The sequence below is a fragment of the Tachypleus tridentatus genome, chromosome 6, assembly GCF_004210375.1.
Source record: "Tachypleus tridentatus isolate NWPU-2018 chromosome 6, ASM421037v1, whole genome shotgun sequence".
Taxonomy (NCBI): Eukaryota; Metazoa; Arthropoda; class Merostomata; order Xiphosura; family Limulidae; genus Tachypleus; species Tachypleus tridentatus.
The window spans coordinates 59,652,937-59,675,915 of record NC_134830.1 but is presented as its reverse complement, the minus strand read 5'-3'; the positions used below and the strand labels follow the sequence as shown (position 1 = coordinate 59,675,915).

Below are 22,979 nucleotides of genomic sequence, written 5' to 3'. Positions count from 1 at the left end.
CTTAAACATGTATAAATCAGGGTTATGCTGCTTTGACCAGTAAACTACTTTAATGCTGCAGTAAAGGAAGAAAAACATTCAGCTATGTCTGATAAAGATATTAAGCCTACCATAACAGTTGGCAAATACTACAATAAAATATTTCCATTAGAAATTTAAAACTGACATTGAGGCTTTAGGTTTAGTGTGTTTTGACTCAAACTCAGAGTAAGTATATACTCAAGGTGCAAAATAGAAAGGAATTAATTACTTATTTTAACGCTAAAAACCAACAATATTAATGTACCACCTGATATGCACGTTAACACAGATGCTGAGATGCCAACTGTTGGATATTAAGGTGTTTGGATATTTTGCTATCTGCCAGCTCATTAACAATCATTTTGCAAACAGGTCATTTTACTACTTAGTAATTTTACATCATATTCTCCCTTACATATTTAACTTATGATCATAAAATAAAAAAATATTTCATCAATATTAGTCCCTTAGACAAACTCTCTAGTCAGTAAAATATTTGATATATTAATTTATTTGAGAAACAATTGTACAAGTTAAAAAATTTGAACTTTTTAAAAATAATTCAAGCCATGAGCAATTCCACAAACAAAATGCTGAGTTTATCTGTCAAGTCACTGCCTCAAATAGCTGTCAAGCCACAATGAGTCATTTATACATAACTGGAACAGGTAGCAAGATACCCTAGTGACAAAAAGACCAGAAGTGAGTTGACCAGTAAACAAAATGTCCAGGAAGGAAATGTTCAGTAGCAAACTGTCCTAGAACCAATATTAAGCATTTTATAAAGCAATGTCCAAAAACAATTATAGTCATCCTTGTTTTATTAATATAATGGGTTATAAACAAGATAATATAAATGCCTCTCATTGGTTATATCCAATTATTAAAACTTACTTCTTCTTTTCTATCTTTTTTCCATTTACAAATCGTGTGGATGTTGTTGTCCTCCTAACTCCTGTTTTTGGTGGACCATCATTAAAACTAGTGCTGAATCTATGTTACAAATAAACAATACAATTTATCACCGATCTAGTCACTCAGGAATTTTCAAGAATCAAAAATATGTATAATAATAGTAATAGTGCTTTTATAGTATGATAAACAGTGATTATAATACTGTTATTATAAACTTTAAAAATTCTCCCAAGGAACTATATAAAGAATACAATGTTAAAAAATGTAATTGTGTACAGTATTAGTATTGTTATAGTATGGCAAACAGTGTTGTTAGGATACTACTATTAAACATTTTGCTAATTCTTTATAATTCCCAAGTGACTAGATAAAGAATGCAGTGTTAAAAAATGTGTAATATGCCTACTGCTAATGTTATACCACAAGAATAACTAAAGGTAAAAAATGCTTAGAAACAATTTACTAGCTTTAATATTAAAGTAGCTGATGAAGGAGTTTGCTATTCCCAATAACAAACATTACACTAAAATGTTTATTTGAAAGTGGATGGATAGCAAGGACAAAAGATGGAGGAGTAAAAGTATCATTTTTTCAACACAATTTAACTCATTAGTAGAGTGGATGATACTGATGTTTGTAGTAGTAAACAAAAATAGGTTATAAAAGCTAAAGTTAATGAAAAACTAACCACGAGAAAAACACTAGTCTGACAAAGTCTTGTGTGTGTGTGAACACCAAAAATGTAAGTTATGAAGAAGATAGTCTTTAAAAATTATTAGTGATAATAATATAGAAGATGATCTAATGAAAAAGTCAAACAAGTGGTTTAAGTGTTGTAAGGTTAAAGGTTAAGAAAATATTCTATAATTAAATAACACAAAACAGTAAAACATTAAAACTGATGTTACACAAGAGAAAAATAAAACTTAAAGTATAAAAAGCTTCATAAGACTTTTATAAGATTGGTAACACCATATTAAATTTTTAAAAATACATAACAACCACAGTGCATAACTTCTAAACTATTTAGCATCATTAACAAAAGCACTGCCCTATGTGCAGCTGTTTGTGCTAGAAATTACTAATTGTAATATTCACACCTCACTGAAAAGTGTCAAGATTGTGCTCTTTAGTCATTACATCAAATGATTCACAATATACAGTGTTCAAAATTTTCAGAACTTTTAAGAGATATAAACTGTAATGTTTTTATATATTAAAAGTGAAACTGTTCATTAAAAAAATGACTAACTTCAGAACTCCAGTTTTTCAGTACCACATTTAAAAATCACATCAGAAAAGATAATTAACTCTCACATACAGTCCTAGTGAAAGTTGTTGTGAAAAAGAGTGCTTTTATTTAGAATTATGTTCTATTACAAAGAAATGGTTGTTCTACATAATGCAGGTTATTTTTCTGTCTGAATTTTGAATACCAAAAACATCTACAAAAGAAGAAATTTAATGTATGTTCATGGTGGTATTCAATAGATGGCACAGATATGTGGATTACATACATAGATAGGGACAAACACAATACCCATTTTTGTAAGAAACTATTAATTCAGCTTTTCTATGTTACCTGATGGTATTCCTTAAAATTGTAAGGTACAAGTAAACTTATGTCCTGAAATATAAAGATTTACTTTCATTGAAGTACCAGCTATTCTATTTCATATTCTAATACAGAAAAAGGTTCAGGAAATTACTGCCTAAGAACTGGCATCTGTGCCTCTACTGCAGATAAAACCTAGTTAATACAAATTTTGCTTACCCATGACTGAGACTTGGACTACTGCAGAGATCAGGAAAAGCTCCAAATCTAAACCCAAATTTTGGCAAACCCATTAGAGCATCTTCTCTTCTATGAATGGCAGCTACATCAAAACATTAATAAATCACAAATTATTAAAACAAATCATGTTAAAAATTCAATACTTTAGATCTTGCTATTAAATTAAATTAAAGCATAAACATAGTCTCTAGATTCTAGATTTGTTTACAGTGGAGAGTAGCATAATAATATGAAAATTACAAGTTTCACAGCATTATTTTGGAATGAAATGAGAACAGCTAATTTTTGTACTTGGCTTGACTTTGGTATAGAATTAAACCCATTAGTAATTAAAATGAGAAAAGTTAAGAAGTGACATAATGTAAGAGTCATTCAATTATATTAACACCCAGTTTGAGAGTCAGGGAGACAAGTTTGGTGGGTTAATTCCCAAACAAAACTTAAGTTCCTTTTTCTTTCTTAATTCTGAATAAATTTGAACTCCATGCAATATTTCCATTCTGAAGTGCCCACAAGCATAGCCACATTCACACTGGTTTCCAGGTTATGAAGGAGTAAAATACATACTTCCACCCAAAAGTTCACATAATGCACACTAGTAACTACACACGTGCAATACAAGAACTGATCCTTCAGCTCTGCAAAGCAGTTTTTCCATTGTTTTCACAAATTCTGTCAACAGAAATGACTTATCAAGGCTTAATGAACTTCACTTGCCAGTGTAACACAACAAATGTTGTAACTACCTGAACATTGGCACTTCTATTTTGACCAAGAGGAACATAGTCTGGATAACCCTGTTAAAATATGCATCACCAGACACTATTGATAGACAGGTTCTTCTGGCAGTAAAATGTGGTTTTTGTTGTTGTTAACATGAATACTAGAAACTTTGATACCCTTTGTAACTCAACCAATTCCAGAATTTAGTGTTAATAACAAACTAGACTTTCAGTAATTAAAAATGCCAGCAGCTACAATAAAAAGCCATATAAGGTCTGAAATAAGTATTAAACATCTTAAAGTATATACACACACAGTTTATCAATGCCATCCTCTACACGTTTTTCTACAATGGGCAGTTGCCACCAATTCCAGCATACTCCTCAGTGTTAGTGTTCAGACTTTCTAACGCACATGAATAATTTGATCAGAGACAGTACATACTTTTTTAGCCTTTTATTTTTGTTAATTACATCATAACAGTTCATTGAATCACAGACTTCCAGGCTTTAGCATCAATGAAAGCAAAACAAGGATATGGACTGTGGACCAGTAGTTTCCAAACTGTGTACAGAAATTGCTAGTGTTAAGTGAGTTTTAACAAAGAATAATAAATAAGAATGCAAGATGTACTAAAAATATTGCACATGGTAACAGGAGTGTTGCTAACATTAGGGTAAGAGGGGTAGAGCATCATCAGTGAGAAACACTTCAAAACCACTGCTGTGAACCCTTACAACAGAAACCATTAATTTGTAGCGATACATGCACAAAAACTTTTGCATAAACTTGCATCAATGTACAAGATATGGCTGACTTAATGATTTTTAATTAACACTCGATCTGTTAATTTCTACAAATATTACAGTATATCATTTTCTGGTTAAAAGAAAAACAAACAAAATTCATAGTATCCTCACCAAATCATTACCCCAAGACTAGCTTTATGTGCACTAAATAGTTTTTGTATGAAATGCTTAACCACAAATCAAGGGCTCAGCATGACCAGGTGGCTTTAGGCATTCAACTTATAATCTGAGGGTCGCGGGTTTGAATCCCCTTTGCACGAAACATGCTCGCCCTTTCAGCTGAGTGGATGTTATAATGTTATGGTCAATCCCACCATTTGTTGGTAAGAGAGTAGCCCAATAGTTGGTGGTGGATGGTGATGACTAGTCGCCTTCTCTCTAGTCTTACACTGCTAAATTAGGGACAGTTAGTGCAGATAGTTCTTGTGTAGCTTTGCACAAAACTCAAAAACAAAAACAAACAAACCACAAGTCAAAGTAGCTCACCATATTATACAATAATGAAATAAAGCTTTTTTTTTTCTTCCATTGGCAATGTAAAAGGTTTGTGAAAATTTCTTATCTTTTAACACTGAATAAAATTTGTATCACTCAAATTTTTTTCATCACACACACACACACACACACACAAACAGCAACTTTGATAATTCATCTATTCACAAAACTAAAGACAGATAACATTTCATTATATGGCAGTTTGATCTGCTGTGAGGTATAAAACATTTGAGAAAAAAGTGTCCCATTTCACACTTTCAAAGCTCACAGCTATGATGCTACATTTCCCAAAAATACACAAGTCCCATATATTCATAAAATTGTTATGGTAAAATGAAATCAACATAATAATAAGAGCAAACAGATAATACATTTTTCAAATACAAATGTTTGCAAATCAAACAAAATTCCATGTACAAATAAAATAATATTCACCCTTTGCTAAAACCATAGCATTTCTTGATAATCACACTTTTCAATGGTAGAATAATAGCTAACAACTTCTTCAGGCGTTTTCATTTCACTTTACGATTAAAACGATCCTGTTATCATATGATTCTTAACATCACTAAAATCGACAATTCGAGTAGTGTCTGGTAAAAACAACATATATGCTTCTATTGTATATTGATTTTAAGAGAGAATGCAACTAGTCAAACAACTCTGAACACAATATTACAACTTCTGTTCCTACATGCAGAGCAAAAGCTCCGTCTATCCCCATGTGTGCAAACAAGGAGGAAATAAAAATGTTAGGCCATATCCAACCCTATAAACGGTTGGTTGGTTGGTTGATTCAGTGTTTTATGACAAAGCAGCTAGGCTATCTGCACCAAACATTCAGATAAAAATTAAAATAAATTCAGTAAAATTCATAAAAGGAAATTAAGGTAAAACAAAACAAAGTTTAAAAAACATAAATAGTATTAAAACCAATGTTTACATCTAGTCTACAATGTCATGAGAAAAACTACAGTAATTTAAGTTGTAAAGGACTTTCTGTAGCATAATTATAATTATCATAACTCGCCAGGAAGACTAACAGGTAAGTACAAAAACCACCGTCAGTCACCTAACGTTGGCCTTTCCAGTCCTGGTTTTGAGTTATTTAATGTTACAGCCAGTTTCTAATTTCAAATCGAACTGGATGAACTGTGATTTTTAAAAGGGAGCCACATTAAAAATGTGTAATATATAAATTAAAAAACTTAAATGACATTAAAAATCTTAATGGCCTTTAAAAAACTAAAAACATTACCAAGGTGGACAGTGTCACCATCACCAACAACACTAACATTATGGACAAACCTTGGGACAGAACATGCTTAAAATGGTGCTGTCATTGTGAATCATAACGATGACAAGAAAGTAAAATGTGGTTTATTGTGATCTGAGTGTTACACAAGCTACACATTGGTGCATCAGTTACAGATAAAAGAAAAAGATGTGTTAAAAAACAGTGACCAATGCTTAGTCTAGTTAGAACAACTTCCTCTTTCCGATCCTTACAGAAGCAAGACGACCAAAGTCCAATATAGGGTTTTATTTGGAAAAGCTTGTTTTAGCGTTGCTCACTCCAAGTCGACTGCCAGCTGGCATGGAGCCAATCCTTCGATATAGGACCATAGTCCATGTATGGGACAGGCACAGCAGAGATAGTGCCAGAGCAGGTCGACTTCGCTGCAGTATCGGCGAGCTCATTCCCGTAAATACTAACATGGCCAGGTATCCAGGAAAACTGGATAAGAGATGTTAAAGAGAAATGGGCCAGTCAGTTTTGAATATTGGCAATAACATGGTGTGAAATAACATGAAGCAATTCCAGGGCCAGTAGAAAACTAAGTAAGTCAGTATAAATTGTGCAGTTTGTGTACTGCTTAGCTTCTATGTGATCCAGGGCAAGAGAAATGGCACACAGTTTGGCAGTGAACACAGAAGCTGTAGAGGGGATTCTGCATGCAACCACCAAACCACAACAAACCATGGAAGAGCCCACACAGTCATCTGATTTCAAACCATCTGTATAAATAGGAATGGAAGAATGGTTCAAAAGATGTTCAGCAAATAGCAGACAGTATTTCCAATTAGGAGTGTCTACTTTTCTCAGATGACTTAAAGATAGGTCACAATTGGGGATTGTAAGAAACCATGGTGTGATGGGCTGACCAGTGGATACAGTAATGTCATCCAATTCATCCAACTGCATCTGGATACGAAGGCCAAAAGGAGCAATGGCAGACCGTCTGGTCTGAAAAAGCATGGCCCAGAGGAAGGAAAACACAACCCCAGGTGGGATGCTTTGGTAAGGACCCTATAAATGAGATGGTTGATTAAATTCTTTGTATCAAGAGTTCTTACACAAAATAAAAGTAAGTTGCTTCTTATGAGAATTGTACATTTTTCAAATAAACTAAATACTACAGCACTATCAGTACAAAAAATCTAAGCAGACAACAGCAACAGACATATTATATATCATGCATATTTTTTACATGTTGCACCATTCATATTTTAAAGAATTATTTAAACATTTTATTGTAATAAAAAAACTTTTATAAACATATTTATTTTGTATCAATTGCTATACCAAGTGGGTGAAAAAAAATGTAGCAAAGTTTTACTTGCACTAAAGCATAGGGACACTGTAAAAAATCAGTTCTATCTTTGAATTAATTATTAACTACAAGTAAATTAAAGAAAAGCAAAACAACCAAATTAATAATGACTAATGCATATCTGTGGTTCTGAAACACAAGGTGACAATAAAATAAAAATTAGATACTTGCTTGATACACCTCTACTAGACATACTGCTAGATCGGCCAAAGAATCCTGCAAAAGGATCATGACCAAAGAATTCTCTGAACACTTCCTCTGGATCACGAAATGTAAACCTGAAGAAGTGGTTGAAATCCCTATCAAACATGGGGTTCACTCCATAGTGTCGTCTGTGGTGACTCCGTCCATGACTTGAAAGTCCTTCTTTCCCTCGCTGGTCATATATTCTTCTTTTTTTTTCTATTGAAAGCATGATTTTTCACAAATTACCAATGGTTTTTTCTTACATGCCTACTAAATATAAATTATTTTATTTAGACAACAACACAGCAATGATACTTGTCAAACAAAATTACTGATGAGTTATTTCTCATATCTTATTTTTCATTTAACTTGTTCAGTGCAACTAAGTCTTTATTAAAAAAACATTCAACACTGAATTGTTTCACAATAAATTAGCTTTATTAAAAGCAGAGGGCAGCCCTGAAAAATATTTTTAATAGCATTCAACACAACCACCATTAAGAATAAGTTAAAATCAGATACTAACTTACATATCTATAAACCTCCAAACCAAATTATCTTTATTATATTATACTCTCAGCACCATCTGTACATTGAATGTAACCCTCCCTGAGATACTTACAAATCAGGTTTCCAGTATCTCATTTCTAAACACACCTGAACAACCATCTTTACTCAATTTTTTTTTTTAATTTTTATCAATTCTGTAATATTTCATTTCTGCTTAAACTCGACCCCATTCATCACTAACATTTTTTATATATAATATAAAATGCACTTTCTACATATTTGGCTGAAGTTTATTCACCCACTTTACATTTATCTAACACAATTATTTTCCTTAATTCTAAATTTCAGATTTCTACATATTTCTCCAATATAAACTCAATCCCAAACACAAGGAATTTTGTAAATACCACACTTATTTTTTTTTCATCTGCAAGATAAATTTTAAATTACAATATGGAGTGAAAGTTACCCTAAAATCTACATATTTTTATTACTACATTATCTATTCTTATTGAAATACCTTGAACACGTGACAAACAAGCCATCATGTTATCTTCTTCACAATTTCCTTTTAACCTTCTACAAATGGACATTTTTAATTGATTGCTTTGCTTATTAAACAACCTATCAGTCTTGGGGTTATTGTCTCTCTGTAGATACACATTGCATAATATGTTAAAAGAATAGGTGTGTGTATTTAAGTAAAACTTATACAATGTCATTGTTACTATTTTACTACAGTTAGGTTTAATTTAATTCTGAAAACAGTTGTACTAATGAATAACCGTAGTATGCATTACACTCAAGGTAATTTAACACTAGTACTGTTAATGGAAACTGAAGATTTTAAGTTGAAGAACTATTAGATGGAATGTAACAGAAAATGTACACTTGTATATAATATCAAATTGGCCAGTATTATAATAAGCAAGTTTAACTATATTTCAGATAAATTTATTATATATACTTAAACAAGATAAATAATTAGCAATTCAGACTTAGAATTTAATATATATTAAATAACTGTTAAGAAGTAGAGTACAACAGGAGTACAACTGTTAAGGACTAACTGGTGGTTATCTTGGTTAAATAAACACAGGCTTGTTTTGAACCACTAGATAATTAAAACAGTTATTACTAGACAATAATGTTAGAGAAAAATAATTACAGGAATATTCAGTAAGGAACCACTGAGCTGAATAGTTATTTAAATAATAGAATAAAAGCAACTTTCACAGTAAACAAGTTTTGATTTAATTATCATGTTTATTACTCATAGCATCAGGTCATCAACAGGTTCAAGTTACATTTAAATGTCTTTCTTTTTTCTCTTCTTTATCAAACTACCATTCATTAGATTCATCTGTAAGGAGAACTTCCTTCAAGCTTTTTTGATCACACCATTTAAAGTCTGATGGCTATTTCAAGTTATTAGTTTGTTTATCTCTCATTAGTCTTGGAATATTTGAGAAGCTTCTGATCCACTGAGGCCACTTTGCACTAATTTGTATCTTGTTATTCTGAATGCAACCTTCGCATCAATATTTACAGATAGTTCTTTGGGTTATGTTCTTTACATGATGTACAAGTTATTTCATATCATTTTTGAAGAGTGGAATTTCTACCTCAAACACTTTATTAATTTGCATGTCCTTTATAAGAGGTTACATACAGCTCCCATAAAAACAAGAAATTTTGATCAGTGATGACGAGAAAACCCACTTGTAGAGAAAAATATATACATGTAAAAAATGGGTGGTTTGGGTTGAGAAAATTTTTATGTAGTGGAGCAAACAATGTTTCGACCTTCTTCTTGTTCGCTCCTCTACATAAATATTTTCTCAACCCAAACCAGCCGTTTTTACAAGAAATTTTGCTTCAAGCACTAAATGGAGTAACCTTCAAAAGCAAAAACCACAAAACTTTACAAATCTGTTACATGATATTTCTGCTCTGAGAGAAGTGAGTGAATACATCATGCTATTCTTGGGAATACTATGATTGGTTTGTGATTTTCATTAAGCACCTTAAATCACTATCTGATTGGATGGATGAAAGCCAGTGACAGTGTAAACTATCAACAGGTGACTGTAGTCTAGTAAATTTCATCTTTTTATGACAGAAAAAGAGCAATACTTTTCAAGCTGTACTAGTTTTGTCTTTTCCCTTGCAACGTATCTGGCTTCTGTGACTTAAGTTCTTGCACATATTATATGGTATTTGTTTGTAGATGTGGAAGGGGGAGGGGTATGTAGTATTCATTGCTAACAGATTGGAAGTTCGAGCTTGTCTCCTTAGTGTTATCAGGCTCCAAATGGTTGGTTGGCTGTTTGGCTTTTTATGGTGCAAAGTGACTAGGCTATCTACAAACATCCCATAAAAAGTCAAAATTAAAGAAAAATTAAAAATTCATAAAAAGAAATCAAGGAAAACAAAACAAAGTTTAATTTTTAAATTAGTTTACAGCAGTAAGAGAGAATGCACAATAATACAAGTTTTAAAAGACTTTCTGTAGTATAATTTTAATTATTATACATTGCCAGGATGACTAATGGGTAAGTTCAAACATTGGTATTAGTCACCTGAAGTTGGCCTTTCCAGTCCTGGTTTCAAGTTATTCGACATCACCGCCATTTTCTAATTTCATATTGAACTAGTTTCACTTTAATTCATAAAAATGAATCATGTTTAAAAAAAGTCTAATTTATGAATTAAAAACTTAAATTGTGTTAAAAAAGGTCAATGGCCTTTAAAAATCTAGAAACATTTGTAAAATGGACAGTGTCACCATCACCAATGACTGTCCAACATTAGGGATAAACCTTAAGATAAGACATCTAAAATGGTGCCATCGTTGAGAGTCATAACAGCAGTATGACACTAAAATGTGGGCTATTATGACTCAAATATCACACACTACACATTGGTGCACCAGTCCCAGATAAAGGAAAATGATGAGTTAAAAAACAGTGGCAATGTATAGTCTAGTTAGAAAAACTTCCTCTTTCTGATCCTTACAGAAACAAGGTGATCAAAGTCCAATAGAGAGTTTTACCTGGAAAAGCTTGTTTTCATATTTTTCACTCCAAGTCAACTGCAAACTGGCACAAAGCTGAGCCTTGATCACATGACCATAGTCCTTGTATGGAACAGGTACAGCAGTGAAAGCACCAGAGCAGACAGGTTTAGCTACGGTGTCTGCGAGCTCATTCCAGCAATTACCAACATGGCCTGGTATCCAGAAGAACTGGATAGATATTAAAGAGAAATGGGCCAGTCAGTTTTGAATATTGGTGAGAACATGGTGAGAATTAATGTGAAGCCATTCCAGGGCCAGTAAAAAACTAATCAAGTCAGTATGAATAGTGCAATTTGAGTATTGCTTAGCTTCTATGTAATCCAGAGCAAGAGATATGGCATACATTTCTGCATTGAACACAGAAACTGTAGAGGGTATTCTTTGAGCAACCTGATTTTGAACCACCCAGATAAATGCAAATGTAGGGATTGTACTTCCAATCAGGAGTATTTCCTTTTCTCAGATGACTTAAAGAAATGTCACATTTGGGGATTATAATAAACCATGGTGGGATGAGTTGACTAATGGAAACAGCAATGTTATCCAAGGACAGACCCAATTCATCCAACTGCGACTGGATACAAAGGCCAAAAGGAACAATGGCAGATCATCTGTTCTGAAGAAGCATGGCCCACCAAAGAAGGAAAACACAACCTCATGTGGGATGCTGTGGTAAAAATAAAAGTTTTGAAGCACACAGTGAAGACAGTTGTAAACAGCACAAATGTAGAGGAGGTTCATCAGACTGTGTATATTAAGCTCTGGACTGGGGAAGTGCAGAAAGCCCCAGTGCAAAGCTGAAGTCCCTGATGATGAACTATATCCAGCATCTTCAAGGTCGAGGTCCTGGCAGAGCCACAGACCAGAGACCCATAGTCTAATTTCGATTGAATATGAGCACAACATATCTTTAGCACAGGACATCAACCTGCTCCCCAAGTGGTGAGAGAGGACACAGAGGATGTTCTGCGCTCTTGTACACTTCGTTCATAGCTGCTTTATGTGTGGTATAAATGTCAGCTTACAGTCAAAGATAAGCCACAAGAACTTAGTCTCAGTGACTGTGGGAAGCACAATTTCACCAATACACAGTTCAGGATCAAGGTGAATACGCCAATGCCAGCAAAGGTGCATATAAACGGTTTTAGAGAAAGAGAAGTTAAAATTGTTTATTGTTGTCCACTTCAGTGAATGATTTAGGGCAGTCTGTAGCTGCCACTCAATAAACCTCATGTTCAACAACTGCCATGAGATGTAGAAGTTGAGCTATGCAACAGTAAGAGAATTGTTCAGTGATGGCATTAATCTTTATACTGAGAAGTGTCACACTCAAAACAGTCCTGACAGACTCCAAGTTCATGTAGGAAAGTACGGAAAAGTGTCAAATCCACCCAAACTTAGAGTCGCCTGCCCATTAAAAATTTTTCCTCCACGTAGTATCACAAATCTTCTCAAGGTCAAAGAATATTTATACAAGATGTCATCATTTGAGAAAGGCTTCTCTGAGTGATGTTTCAAGTCAAATCAGGCGGTCTCATTGGGGAACGTTGTTGGAACCCACACTGGGTGAGAGAAAGGAGGTTGTTTGATTTGAGGAACCAAACAAGACAAGCATTAACCATCCTCTCCAAGGTCTTACAGAGACAGCTCCTCCAATTGGACTATAGTTTGAAGGAATCTTGGAATTCTTCCCTAGCTTAGAAAAAGTTAGGACAATAGCCTGGCGCCATGCATCAGGAAAAACATTCTCCTGCCAGATCCAGTTAAAAACAACCAGAAGAATAACAACAGAAACAAGAGATAGATGGCACAGCATCTCATATTGTATATCATCAGATCCAACTGATGTACTGCCAGACCAATGAAGGGCCAGATTGAGTTCCACCAGTGCAAAGGGGTGATTATAGTTATAGTGACAATCAGCCCGAAAGGAAAGAGGTGATCACTCTACCAAAGTCTTGGTGGCTAAAAAGATGGGTTACTGTCAACCCTCAAAGAAAAGTGAGAGAATGGTAAGGGGAGTAAATTGAGAGATCAATAACAGTAAAAGACTGACTAGGTGCATGAAAACAAGTACAAGATCCAGTACTGAAGAGAAAAAGGTTATGATCTGAGAGCATATGCTCTATGGAGTGACCCCTCCCATCCCTACCACCACCTTCCCAGAGGGAATTATATTCATTAAAGTCCTCCAGGATTAAAAAGGGAGACGACAACTATTCAACAAGAATATGAAGGTTTGATTAATCATAGGTCTCTTCAGAAGACAGATGAGAGAACAAACAGTGATGGTATGACCCAAGGAAACATGGATGGTTATGGCTTCCAAGGGTGTGTCATGTGGCAAAAATAGGGTGGGCACATGCTGGCTGACCAACAGTGCCACCCCTCCATGCACTCATCCATAACACAACTGTCATTTCTATACAAAGAAAACTGCTAAAACGTGACTATATCAGCATGTTTCAAAAATGTTTCCTATAAAGAAGAACATACAGGATGGTAAGAATCAACCAGTGCTTTGATGACACCAAGATTAGAACATAAACCTCAACAGTTCCATTGTATCAGAGTGGCCATTTTTATTTATGTATTGGCAAATTGGGTGGAGATCCCTTCTGTTTTTGACCATGTCTTTTTTTCTTTATTCAAAGGTGTATCGACCTCCATGGATCCTGCCCTGGGTCAATTGGGCAAGTCTCTGTCATTGGAAGAAGATTCCAGTGACTGGGGACATAAATAAATGATTGTTTTGCATCTTGGGACTGGAGAAGATGTACCTGAGGAAATGCCTGTATCCAGAACGAAAGGAAGTGGATCTGGGGATTTGCTGAAATGAATGATAGGGATAAGAGATGGATGTTAACATTGATTCAACTTTTTTAACCATAGAGGTTAAAAGACTTTTCATATGATTTGAGATCAATTCTTTTGGAGACATACAGAGGTCTGCCTGCACTCCCACTGTAGTAGTGGAGCAAAGTGCAGCAGCATACATCTGAGGTGAAGTGGTGGACAGTAACTTCAGGGTAAGTATTGTTTTGAAACACTGTACCTCTTTCTCCCAACCATTTAGGGCAAGAATAAAAATAGAATGGGTGAGATCAGTTACAATTAATGCAATGAAGATATGTTTCACATTCATAGGCATCATGGGTCCGTGCCACCTCAGCGAGCATACATGAAGGAACCACAATATGATGTCCACAAGTGACCAAACCACTGACATTGGAAAAATTTAAGAGGGTTCAGAATATATGGCCATATCTTGCAATTAAGATAACCTGCCTTGATGGTGGCAGTAGCCCTGGTGATGTAAATGTCAACATCAGGACATTAGTTGGCATCTTAATTCCATCCTTGCAAGTGGAGATACACCTCACTGTAGAAACTTTTTGGGTGGAGAAACCAGCAAGGATTGCCAAGTTGGGGATGTTCTTCAAATACGCTTCAATAATATCTCCTCGTGACAAATTCAAAGTAGCATGGGGAGTAACCTCAATGGGTATATCCCCAATCACCTTAGGAGTTCACTGTGTTTAGGAATAGATGTTTCCATCAATATGTCACCATAGCTAAATGTTTTGACTGACTTAGGAGAGCCAGCAAGTCCCTCTAGTCGCTTCTGAAATAAAAAGAGAGAAACAATTACCCTAACGGTTTTTCTGAAAGAGAATGTAGTATAAGAAAATGAGGTACAACAGGTGTTACAGAGGTTGAAGATTGCTGCTCAGAATTTTCAAGTGGTCGTTTACCTATGGACTATTTTTTCACTATTTGATTTGAATTTTTATTTGGGGGATGCATAATAAAGAAAGAATATTTCTGTGCCCACCCATCATGGAGCTCTACGAGGGAATGCACTACAGCAATGCCAGGGTTTCATAAGCACTATATGACCAAACATCAGCATCAGATACAATGTCCACAACACCCACTGAGAACATCCAACACTGGTACATTGTTTACCCTAGCCCGAATGGACCAGCTGACTGACCCTAGGAGGGGCCACCCCAAGGTTGCCCGTCTACAGGAATTCAAGAAAGTTGTGCATTTCAAATGTTATAGTCAAAAACACATTTAAAACTTAAAAGTATTTTTTTTATAAGCATAAGCAAAACAAGATGCATTTAACAGCAAAAACCCTTATAAGCTTATCATAAAAGATGTTCAGAAATCAAACACAGAAATTTTCATAAGACTTATCAGTTATACAAAGGCAAACCAGTCTACCAAGAAAAGCATTAAATAAAATGGACATTCATTACTTAGAAGTTTCTCAACTTACAACTAACTCAAAACATTAAACCTAAGAGTTAAAATAGTTAAATCATTTCCATGCCTTTATAAAGACACAAAGTCAGTGATTTTTGAGCCTCATTTCCAATGTCACAAATGGATGAGGGGAGTAAATCATTCTCCTTGGATGCCAGTCCATTGTAGGTTAACCCCCAACTAACAACTAAGTAGACTGAAACAAGCGAGGTAAAATACCATGTTCTAAAGCACAAGAGCATCATACAGGCCAGCCTCAAACTCTCAACTATTCAATTGCTCAGAAGTGCAAAACCCCAGAACTATGTTGCCCCCCCCATCCTATTAGATAAACCTATACAACAAATATAATATTTTCACCATAAGGTACTTTCTAATCAGATTACTTTAGTCTCCTATGAAATTATCTACTTGTAAAGTAATTTACAGAATCAAAAAAGAATACTAAATAGTTTTTATCTGTTAACAATTTTCATTAACAAGTTTCAGTTTACTTTCAAAAGATACATCTAAACATTAAATAATATATTATTTATTATTTCATTCCAACAGTTAAAGCTCTATAGACATATTAAAAGGAAATAGCTTTAATCTGTACCATTAAACTATATGTAAAATAAAGCTGAAACTATACCATCTGATAAAACTTCATAAGCTTCAGAAATTTCTTTGAATTTTCTTTCAGCTTCTTCTTTCTTCTCTGGATTTTTATCTGGATGCCATTTTAAAGCAAGTCTTCTGTATCTAAATACAGAATACAAAAACAGTTTTTCAAAAATGTAAAATGCTTTCTCCAAAAATTAATGAATATTACTGTTTAAATAAAATCATAAATGTCTTAGACATACCATTTTATGCCCTAAACTGTAATCAAGAGCTTAAACAAAATATTTTATGATTTTTTTTAAAAAATAAACTAGCATTTCTTTGATACTGATTTCCTAATAAACATAGCTTGAATAAATCTATCATTATAAATTAAATAAAAAATGTCTGTAAAATTTTTGTACAAAAATATAATGTAGTAAAAATTTAATGATACAGTATATGTAAACAAGCATTTTAGTTTTGGTGTGGTTTACACTTTACACAAAGCTACACAAAGGCCATCTGCACCAGTCATCCCTAATTTAGCAGTGAAAGACTAAGGTGAAAGTAGCTAGTCATCACCACCCACCTCCAACTCTTTGGCAACTCTTATCAATAAATAGTGGGATTGACCATCACATTATAATGACACCACAACTAAAAGGACATGTATGTTTGGTGTGAAAGGGATTCGAACCCATCACCCTCAGGCTGCTAGTCCCTAATCACCTGACATGTCTGACCCACAAGCATGTTAAAAGAAAAGACTAAACAGCCTGCACCAGTTCTGAATAAGGGGAAACCTAAAACAGTTACATCACTGTCTGAATAAAGAAATGGAAGGTCAAGTGTCTTGACATTTTATGTCCACTCACTTTGCTCTCAAAAGCTAGTATCTCAAAACTATCTTTTTTTAAAGATACTTTAAGAATTACACAAGTCAAAACCTACTTAAATGTTAATTTTAGTAGAATATTTAAAATGTAGTCCATTTTTTCAATGATCATTTTATGTTTTAAAACAGTTTAATTGGAAATAAAAGCTAACTTTTAATATTACATAATTAAGCACTACAAAACTAATGTATGTAAACTGTAGGAAGAACTTGTGTGAAAATTATAATCTGAAATTATAAAATCAGTCAACCAAAAATTAGTAACTTGACTATGAAAACAGGGAAAATATGACAAATTTGTGTGGTATTTGTTAGCAAGTATAAATTCCTGTATGAAGTGTTATAGTGACAAGTGCTGCTACTTCTACAAGAACATTTAGATTTAGAATGCTATCAGAGATCAAAATATTAAATTTCCATGGAATTTAACTTTCCTTGAGGAATTTCTTCCTTTCAGTTGGCCTTCCCAATCCAAAATACATGCACTATCCACATTCCTTTAGTTATGACCAATAAAAATGATCAAATTGCATAGATTAAATAAAAAAACAAATCAAGATGACAATCATCCTGATAGCTTACACTTCAGAGACTAATTTTTTACCCCTGACTAGGTTACATGTTCTAGATTCAGGTAACTTGGACAGTATTTATCTATACTAAGTTTAAATATGCCTTAATGAACTGCAGAATTTAACTTGCTCAATTGATTCTTCCATAAACATAATGGCTGTCCATTTACAATGAAAATACTCTAATAACAATTAGTTTTCCACTTAATGTTTTTAATTATTCCAACTATTCAAATAATTAATATTTCCATTGTGTTTTTCCATTATCATTTTATATTACTTCAAGGTAATTCAATTTAATCAGTTAGTGTCCCAACTCACAAAAGCAAACAACTAATTCAAAATTAGTTCTTGATTATTACTACTTATGATTATTCCAACTACACGAGTCTCAGGTGAGAATTAATGATTAGTTTAATGTAATCAATCAATTAATTCAATGACTAATCAATTAACATTTTCCACTGATCCCAAAGACTCTACTTGATTGTGCTTTAAGATCTGTTAAAAACAGAAGTCCATTTAGTCCAAGGTGAACTTAAAGAATACGTAGTCTTTTATGGATGATAAATCAAATACATTATTATTGATAATAAATGTTCATACAAGTGTTAATGTTTATAGACACAAAAAACATAGAATCTTTGCTTATTAAAACACTAAATCTAAAGATCAACAAAAGTATAGGTTAGCCAATTTAAAGTTACAATTTAATTTTTAAATTAGTATCTCTAAATATCTATTTTTTATAATGAAAAGGTTTAAAGTTATTAATAATGAAATATATTAGCATACTTTTGCTGTAATTTTTCTGGACTGTAAATTAATTGCTCTAGAGAATAGCTGACAAATACAAGTATGTATACACATTTATGGGTGTGCATTTCTATAAAGTCAAAATTCCAATGTTTTATTGAAGTTTGTTCACTTACAATGCAAGTGTGTGTTTGTTTTGTTTATAGCTATCTTCTGTGTCCACTGAGGGAAATTGAATCACTAATTTTAGCTTTGTAAATCCCAATCTTAACCTGAAGATAACCTAGGAAGGTTGAAACATTCTCTCCTTATCAATAAAAGTGTTAATACCCATACCAGCCGTTCTGAGATACATTTTTATTTCAAGTGGGTTTCTCGTCATCAAGAAATCCCAAGACCTACCACTCTCCCAGCAGGAGGACTATAATGCAAATCTCTAAATGTAACATAATAGTACATACAGAATTATATTATTGATACATTATCCTTGGGTTAGATGTTTTTTCTTACTAATGCAGTAGGACAAGTTAAGACCTGTGTAATTTTAATTGCTGTAAAACTCTTAACCCTGACAAACTGAAAGACAAGGGCTAGAAATTGAATAAATTAGAAAAAATTTCTGAAGCTTAAATTATTTTCACTTGAGTTATTTACTGCAATATTCATTATTAGTATTATTATCAAAAATAAATTATTTATATATTTTAGGAACTAAATTTATTATAGCATGTACTCATAAATAAAAAATAATGACTTTCAACATAAGACATGTTATAAACTTTTTTCTTCAAGTACTTTTCGTTTGAATTAAAACTTTTCTTTCAAGAAAGAACATATGTTACTTACGCCTTTTTAATATCCCCAACTGTGGCAGATCGATGTATTTCCAAAACTTTATAATAGTCCACCATGATGATCAAGGAATCTGTAGTGCACTCCTACAACTGCTCACTCTCCAAATTACAAAAAAGTATTATTACATATACTGTGGTTATATGATGAAAGGAAAGGAAATTTTGATTCACTCACTTGCCTCTTTTGGTAAACTGTAGTATTCCTTAGTTATCACAATGATTTTATTTTTCTACAATACAAATCCTCATAATTAACACTAAATCTAATTTACACTATTAACTATCACAAAAATTGTGATTCTTCCTAAGAAAAAGCTGTTGAAACTGAAACATTATGTTGTATATTAGTTAAAATTATTTACATTATAAAGTGCCCATGCACAGAATTAATATATTTAAGACACGTCACGTATATATATTTTTTCTATAATTAGTGCCCCTGCGAGTACAACGGTAAGTCTACAGATTTACAATGCTAACATCAGGGGTTTGATTCCCCTCAGTGGACTCAGCAGATAGCCTGATGTGGCTTTGCTATAAGAAAAAACACAAAAAACAGCATAACTAATGCTAGTAACAGAAGTATAAAATAAACCTGCAGTAATGTATATCCATAAAATTACCAGTGGGCTAAGGTCAACAAAATATGCTGTATTTGACCGTGTTCTTTAATACATATATAATTAATGAGGATATGTATATATATATAAAATTAAAACTAACATTTACAGCAGAAACAAGTTAATCTAAATGTAGGACCTAGGAAGGCCAAAGGGTGTGGGATACCATAACAGGCTTGCAAAGTTACATGACTAGTCAATACTTACAATTATAAGATGGATATATGAATAAAAAAAATAGCAGGACAGCACAAGCCACCCAACTTTGCTACTAATGGAAAGCAAACACAAACAGACTGGATAATTCACTGAAAATTGTAATTTAGAATACCAACACGAGATAAATTATTAAAAAGTATTTTACCATTAACCAGTTACAAATCTATTAGATTCTTTCCATTCTTTTTAATAGTGACACTGATTTTAAGAAAACTAACAAGAGTTACAGACAGCAACACTAGAATACAAGTGAAAATTAATACAACATATAAACAGACTAACCTATAAATATAAAAAGTAATTTGTCAAGTGATACAGTTTCACCAATAGAAATGTTTTATGCTACAATTTTTACTACAAATGTAAGGGGTTTCTTATTCAGTGGTTCAAAGACTTAATCTTTTCCTACAGCAAAAAGGATGCAAATTTTTTTGCCTTGAAAATCAGAATTTGAAAACTGTTGCCAAGGGCCAGACGACTGTAACCATTACAAGAAAGGTCATGCCAGTACAATGTAACAGTTGGTTTTGAAAAGCCAAACCTTAATCTATGGGAAATTCTGCTCTAAATATACAATTCAGATTATGATTTTTATTCAGTTATCAGTTTGCACAAGCTTTGTTCCAGGCATACAACAGGTTAAGAAATGGTCAAACCAGTTATACTCACCAAGTATGGAAAAACAGTTACACATATGCAGATTGTTAAAATATTTAAATTAAGTCAAGGAAACAAAAGTTTTATTGCAATCACCAAATAAAGGAATTACACGTAACTGATGCACATTAATGATAAACTGACAAGTAAAGAAATGTTAACTCAGTTTCAGGAAAGAATGAATTTCACAGGAATGTTTTATATTCTCATTGAAAACAACCCTTAACAAAATAAATGGTCAAACAATTTAGAGATGAAATAATTCTGTAGAAATTGCACACAATTTTTTCTTTCTATGATTCATACTCCTGTACTCACAGTTGACAAGACATCGTTTCAGAAACATGGCATCAACACTAAGAGAAGCAATAATGAAAAATATATACAATACTTTTTAAAGTACATTTTTTGATGAAAAAATATTGTATGTATTAAGCCAAAAATGAATTGTTTAATGATATCACTTCAATTATTACCAATAACAACAAGATAGTATTTACTTAATGGGCGTACAGCTACTACTACTAAGGCGCCATTTCTAACTTGCTAAGATGGTAATTGGGCTATCCGAAAGCAGTTACGATGATTCAACAATTAGTGACAATGATTGATGAGTGTTGAATACAGGATTCTAAAATGAGGCCATTTAGATGAATATACTCAACAGTCTCGATAGTGTTACTAACAAAATTAATCTTTAGTGTTTCTAATGTTTTATGTTCAATTAAGCTTTAGCTGTCCGAGATTTTCATTACAAGCATATTTCACATATACAGTCACTACTGACGTTAACAATTGGTATGACTACCGAACCCACCAATTATTTAAGGAAATTAGCCAATTTGTATTTTTTGAAAAGTAATCAACAAAAATGTATGACAATATTTTTTTACATAACTTGTGCTAAATTATATTCACACATAGTCAGTAATAATGTTTTTTTTTTTTTTTGTAAAAACACGTTTTTCATCGCTGATTTCATGTAACACTTTCATGAAATGGCAGTATGTTTAATAGAAATATTGAAAAATGTTAAAATACGCACGCATGTAACAAATTATTTTATTCTAGTTACACTAAGTTACTGTCCTTCGTAAGGCTTAGTTACTAAAAATGCACCATACAAACCATTTCGAGAACTCCGAAATATAGCTCAGCAAATAATTGTACACGAGATGCGTGCACACAGTGAGATATACGAAGTAAAAGGTTGTATTTTCTAGCTTTATCGAACAATTAAGATGTAATCGACAAGTAAAGATCTAACAGAACTTGGATGAAATTCAGGAGTAAAAAACTATAAAGTTGTAAAATTATGTTGGTTAATGTTATAATTTATTTAAAGATTATTTACATTAAGAAATGGGGGAAGGGATAATGGAACAGTTCTAAAAAATTAGCATGAATTATTTACCAAGAACGCATCAAGTACAAGTGTTTTTAAAAGCTGGACAACAAATTGCATAAATATTGCCCATTTGTCAAGGGCATTATCGTGTAAGGTTGAAGCAGAACTTTGGAGAAGACAATTATGAGATCAAAATCGTCAACTAAATGTGAAACCCGGGCATGTAGGGGGGGGACATGTGCTACACTATGTGACAGCTCTAATAACAAGATTTATAAAAATGTAAAGCAATAGAGAGTAGTGGGTGGAATAAATCAATTATTTACTTTTCATTTGCTGGCCCTCATAACGAGAAACTAATTTTTCCAAGTTGTTGTATGAAAACTCCAGATATTTCACACATCTCTGTCTTTGTGTACACACCTCACATGTTATTTATTCTCATTAGCTCTGTTTCTAACTGTATACATTTTTATATTAATATGAAGAGAAGACAACTAGTCAATACCACCACCCCTGGCCACTCTAAGGCTAACAGTCCTTTTTGTGAGTAAAAGAGGATAGGTCCCATATCTCTTATTAGTTTGATAATAGGCCAAGTTCCCAACTCTTTCACATTATATAATTATTTAAAGATTATTGGCATAAAAAATAAGCTTAAATTGAAGTAAACCGACGGTTCATTGTTACTTAAACAATTTTTACATTATTACCTTGAACTTCACTTTACTGTATAAATAAAATTAATATAAAAATATTAATATAGACAAAAGTTTCTTCTGTAAACCTTATCTTAGTTACGAGTATTATTAGCACATTTTTGTTTTTTCAGTTTATGCGAATAGCAGTCTCGTGGGTCATTCACTTCCTGTGGTTGTGAATACATGTTCATTACACATTTAAAAAATGACTTTCCACCCTACATAGTGAATTATCTTCTAACCCTCTCCTACATCTCAACATCTCTTGGGTTTTATATACCCTCTATGTACATACACACACAGAGAGAGAAAGATACGTATTCAAAAGCTTGATATCTATATATTT

General features: G+C 33.0%; 1 protein-coding gene across 7 annotated transcripts in view; it reads right to left on the bottom strand.

Annotated features, from left to right (window-relative positions):
• The window catches only part of LOC143252635 (dnaJ homolog subfamily B member 6-like), a 74,781-nt gene that overhangs the window by 6,134 nt on the left and 45,668 nt on the right, over window positions 1-22,979 (bottom strand). For 3 of the 7 annotated variants that reach the window (XM_076505045.1, XM_076505042.1, XM_076505048.1), the window contains 5 exons: window positions 19,081-19,187; window positions 16,058-16,167; window positions 7,545-7,775; window positions 2,711-2,813; window positions 916-1,014 (listed from right to left, as the gene is read on the bottom strand). In XM_076505045.1, the coding sequence (XP_076361160.1) occupies window positions 916-1,014; window positions 2,711-2,813; window positions 7,545-7,775; window positions 16,058-16,167; window positions 19,081-19,145 (608 nt within the window). In that variant the 5' untranslated portion in view covers window positions 19,146-19,187. Of the gene's footprint in view, window positions 1-915; window positions 1,015-2,710; window positions 2,814-7,544; window positions 7,776-16,057; window positions 16,168-19,080; window positions 19,188-20,596; window positions 21,065-21,084; window positions 21,685-21,712; window positions 21,843-22,979 lie in introns of those variants that run through there. The other 4 variants (XM_076505044.1, XM_076505043.1, XM_076505046.1 and 1 more) reach the window with 4 other exon arrangements.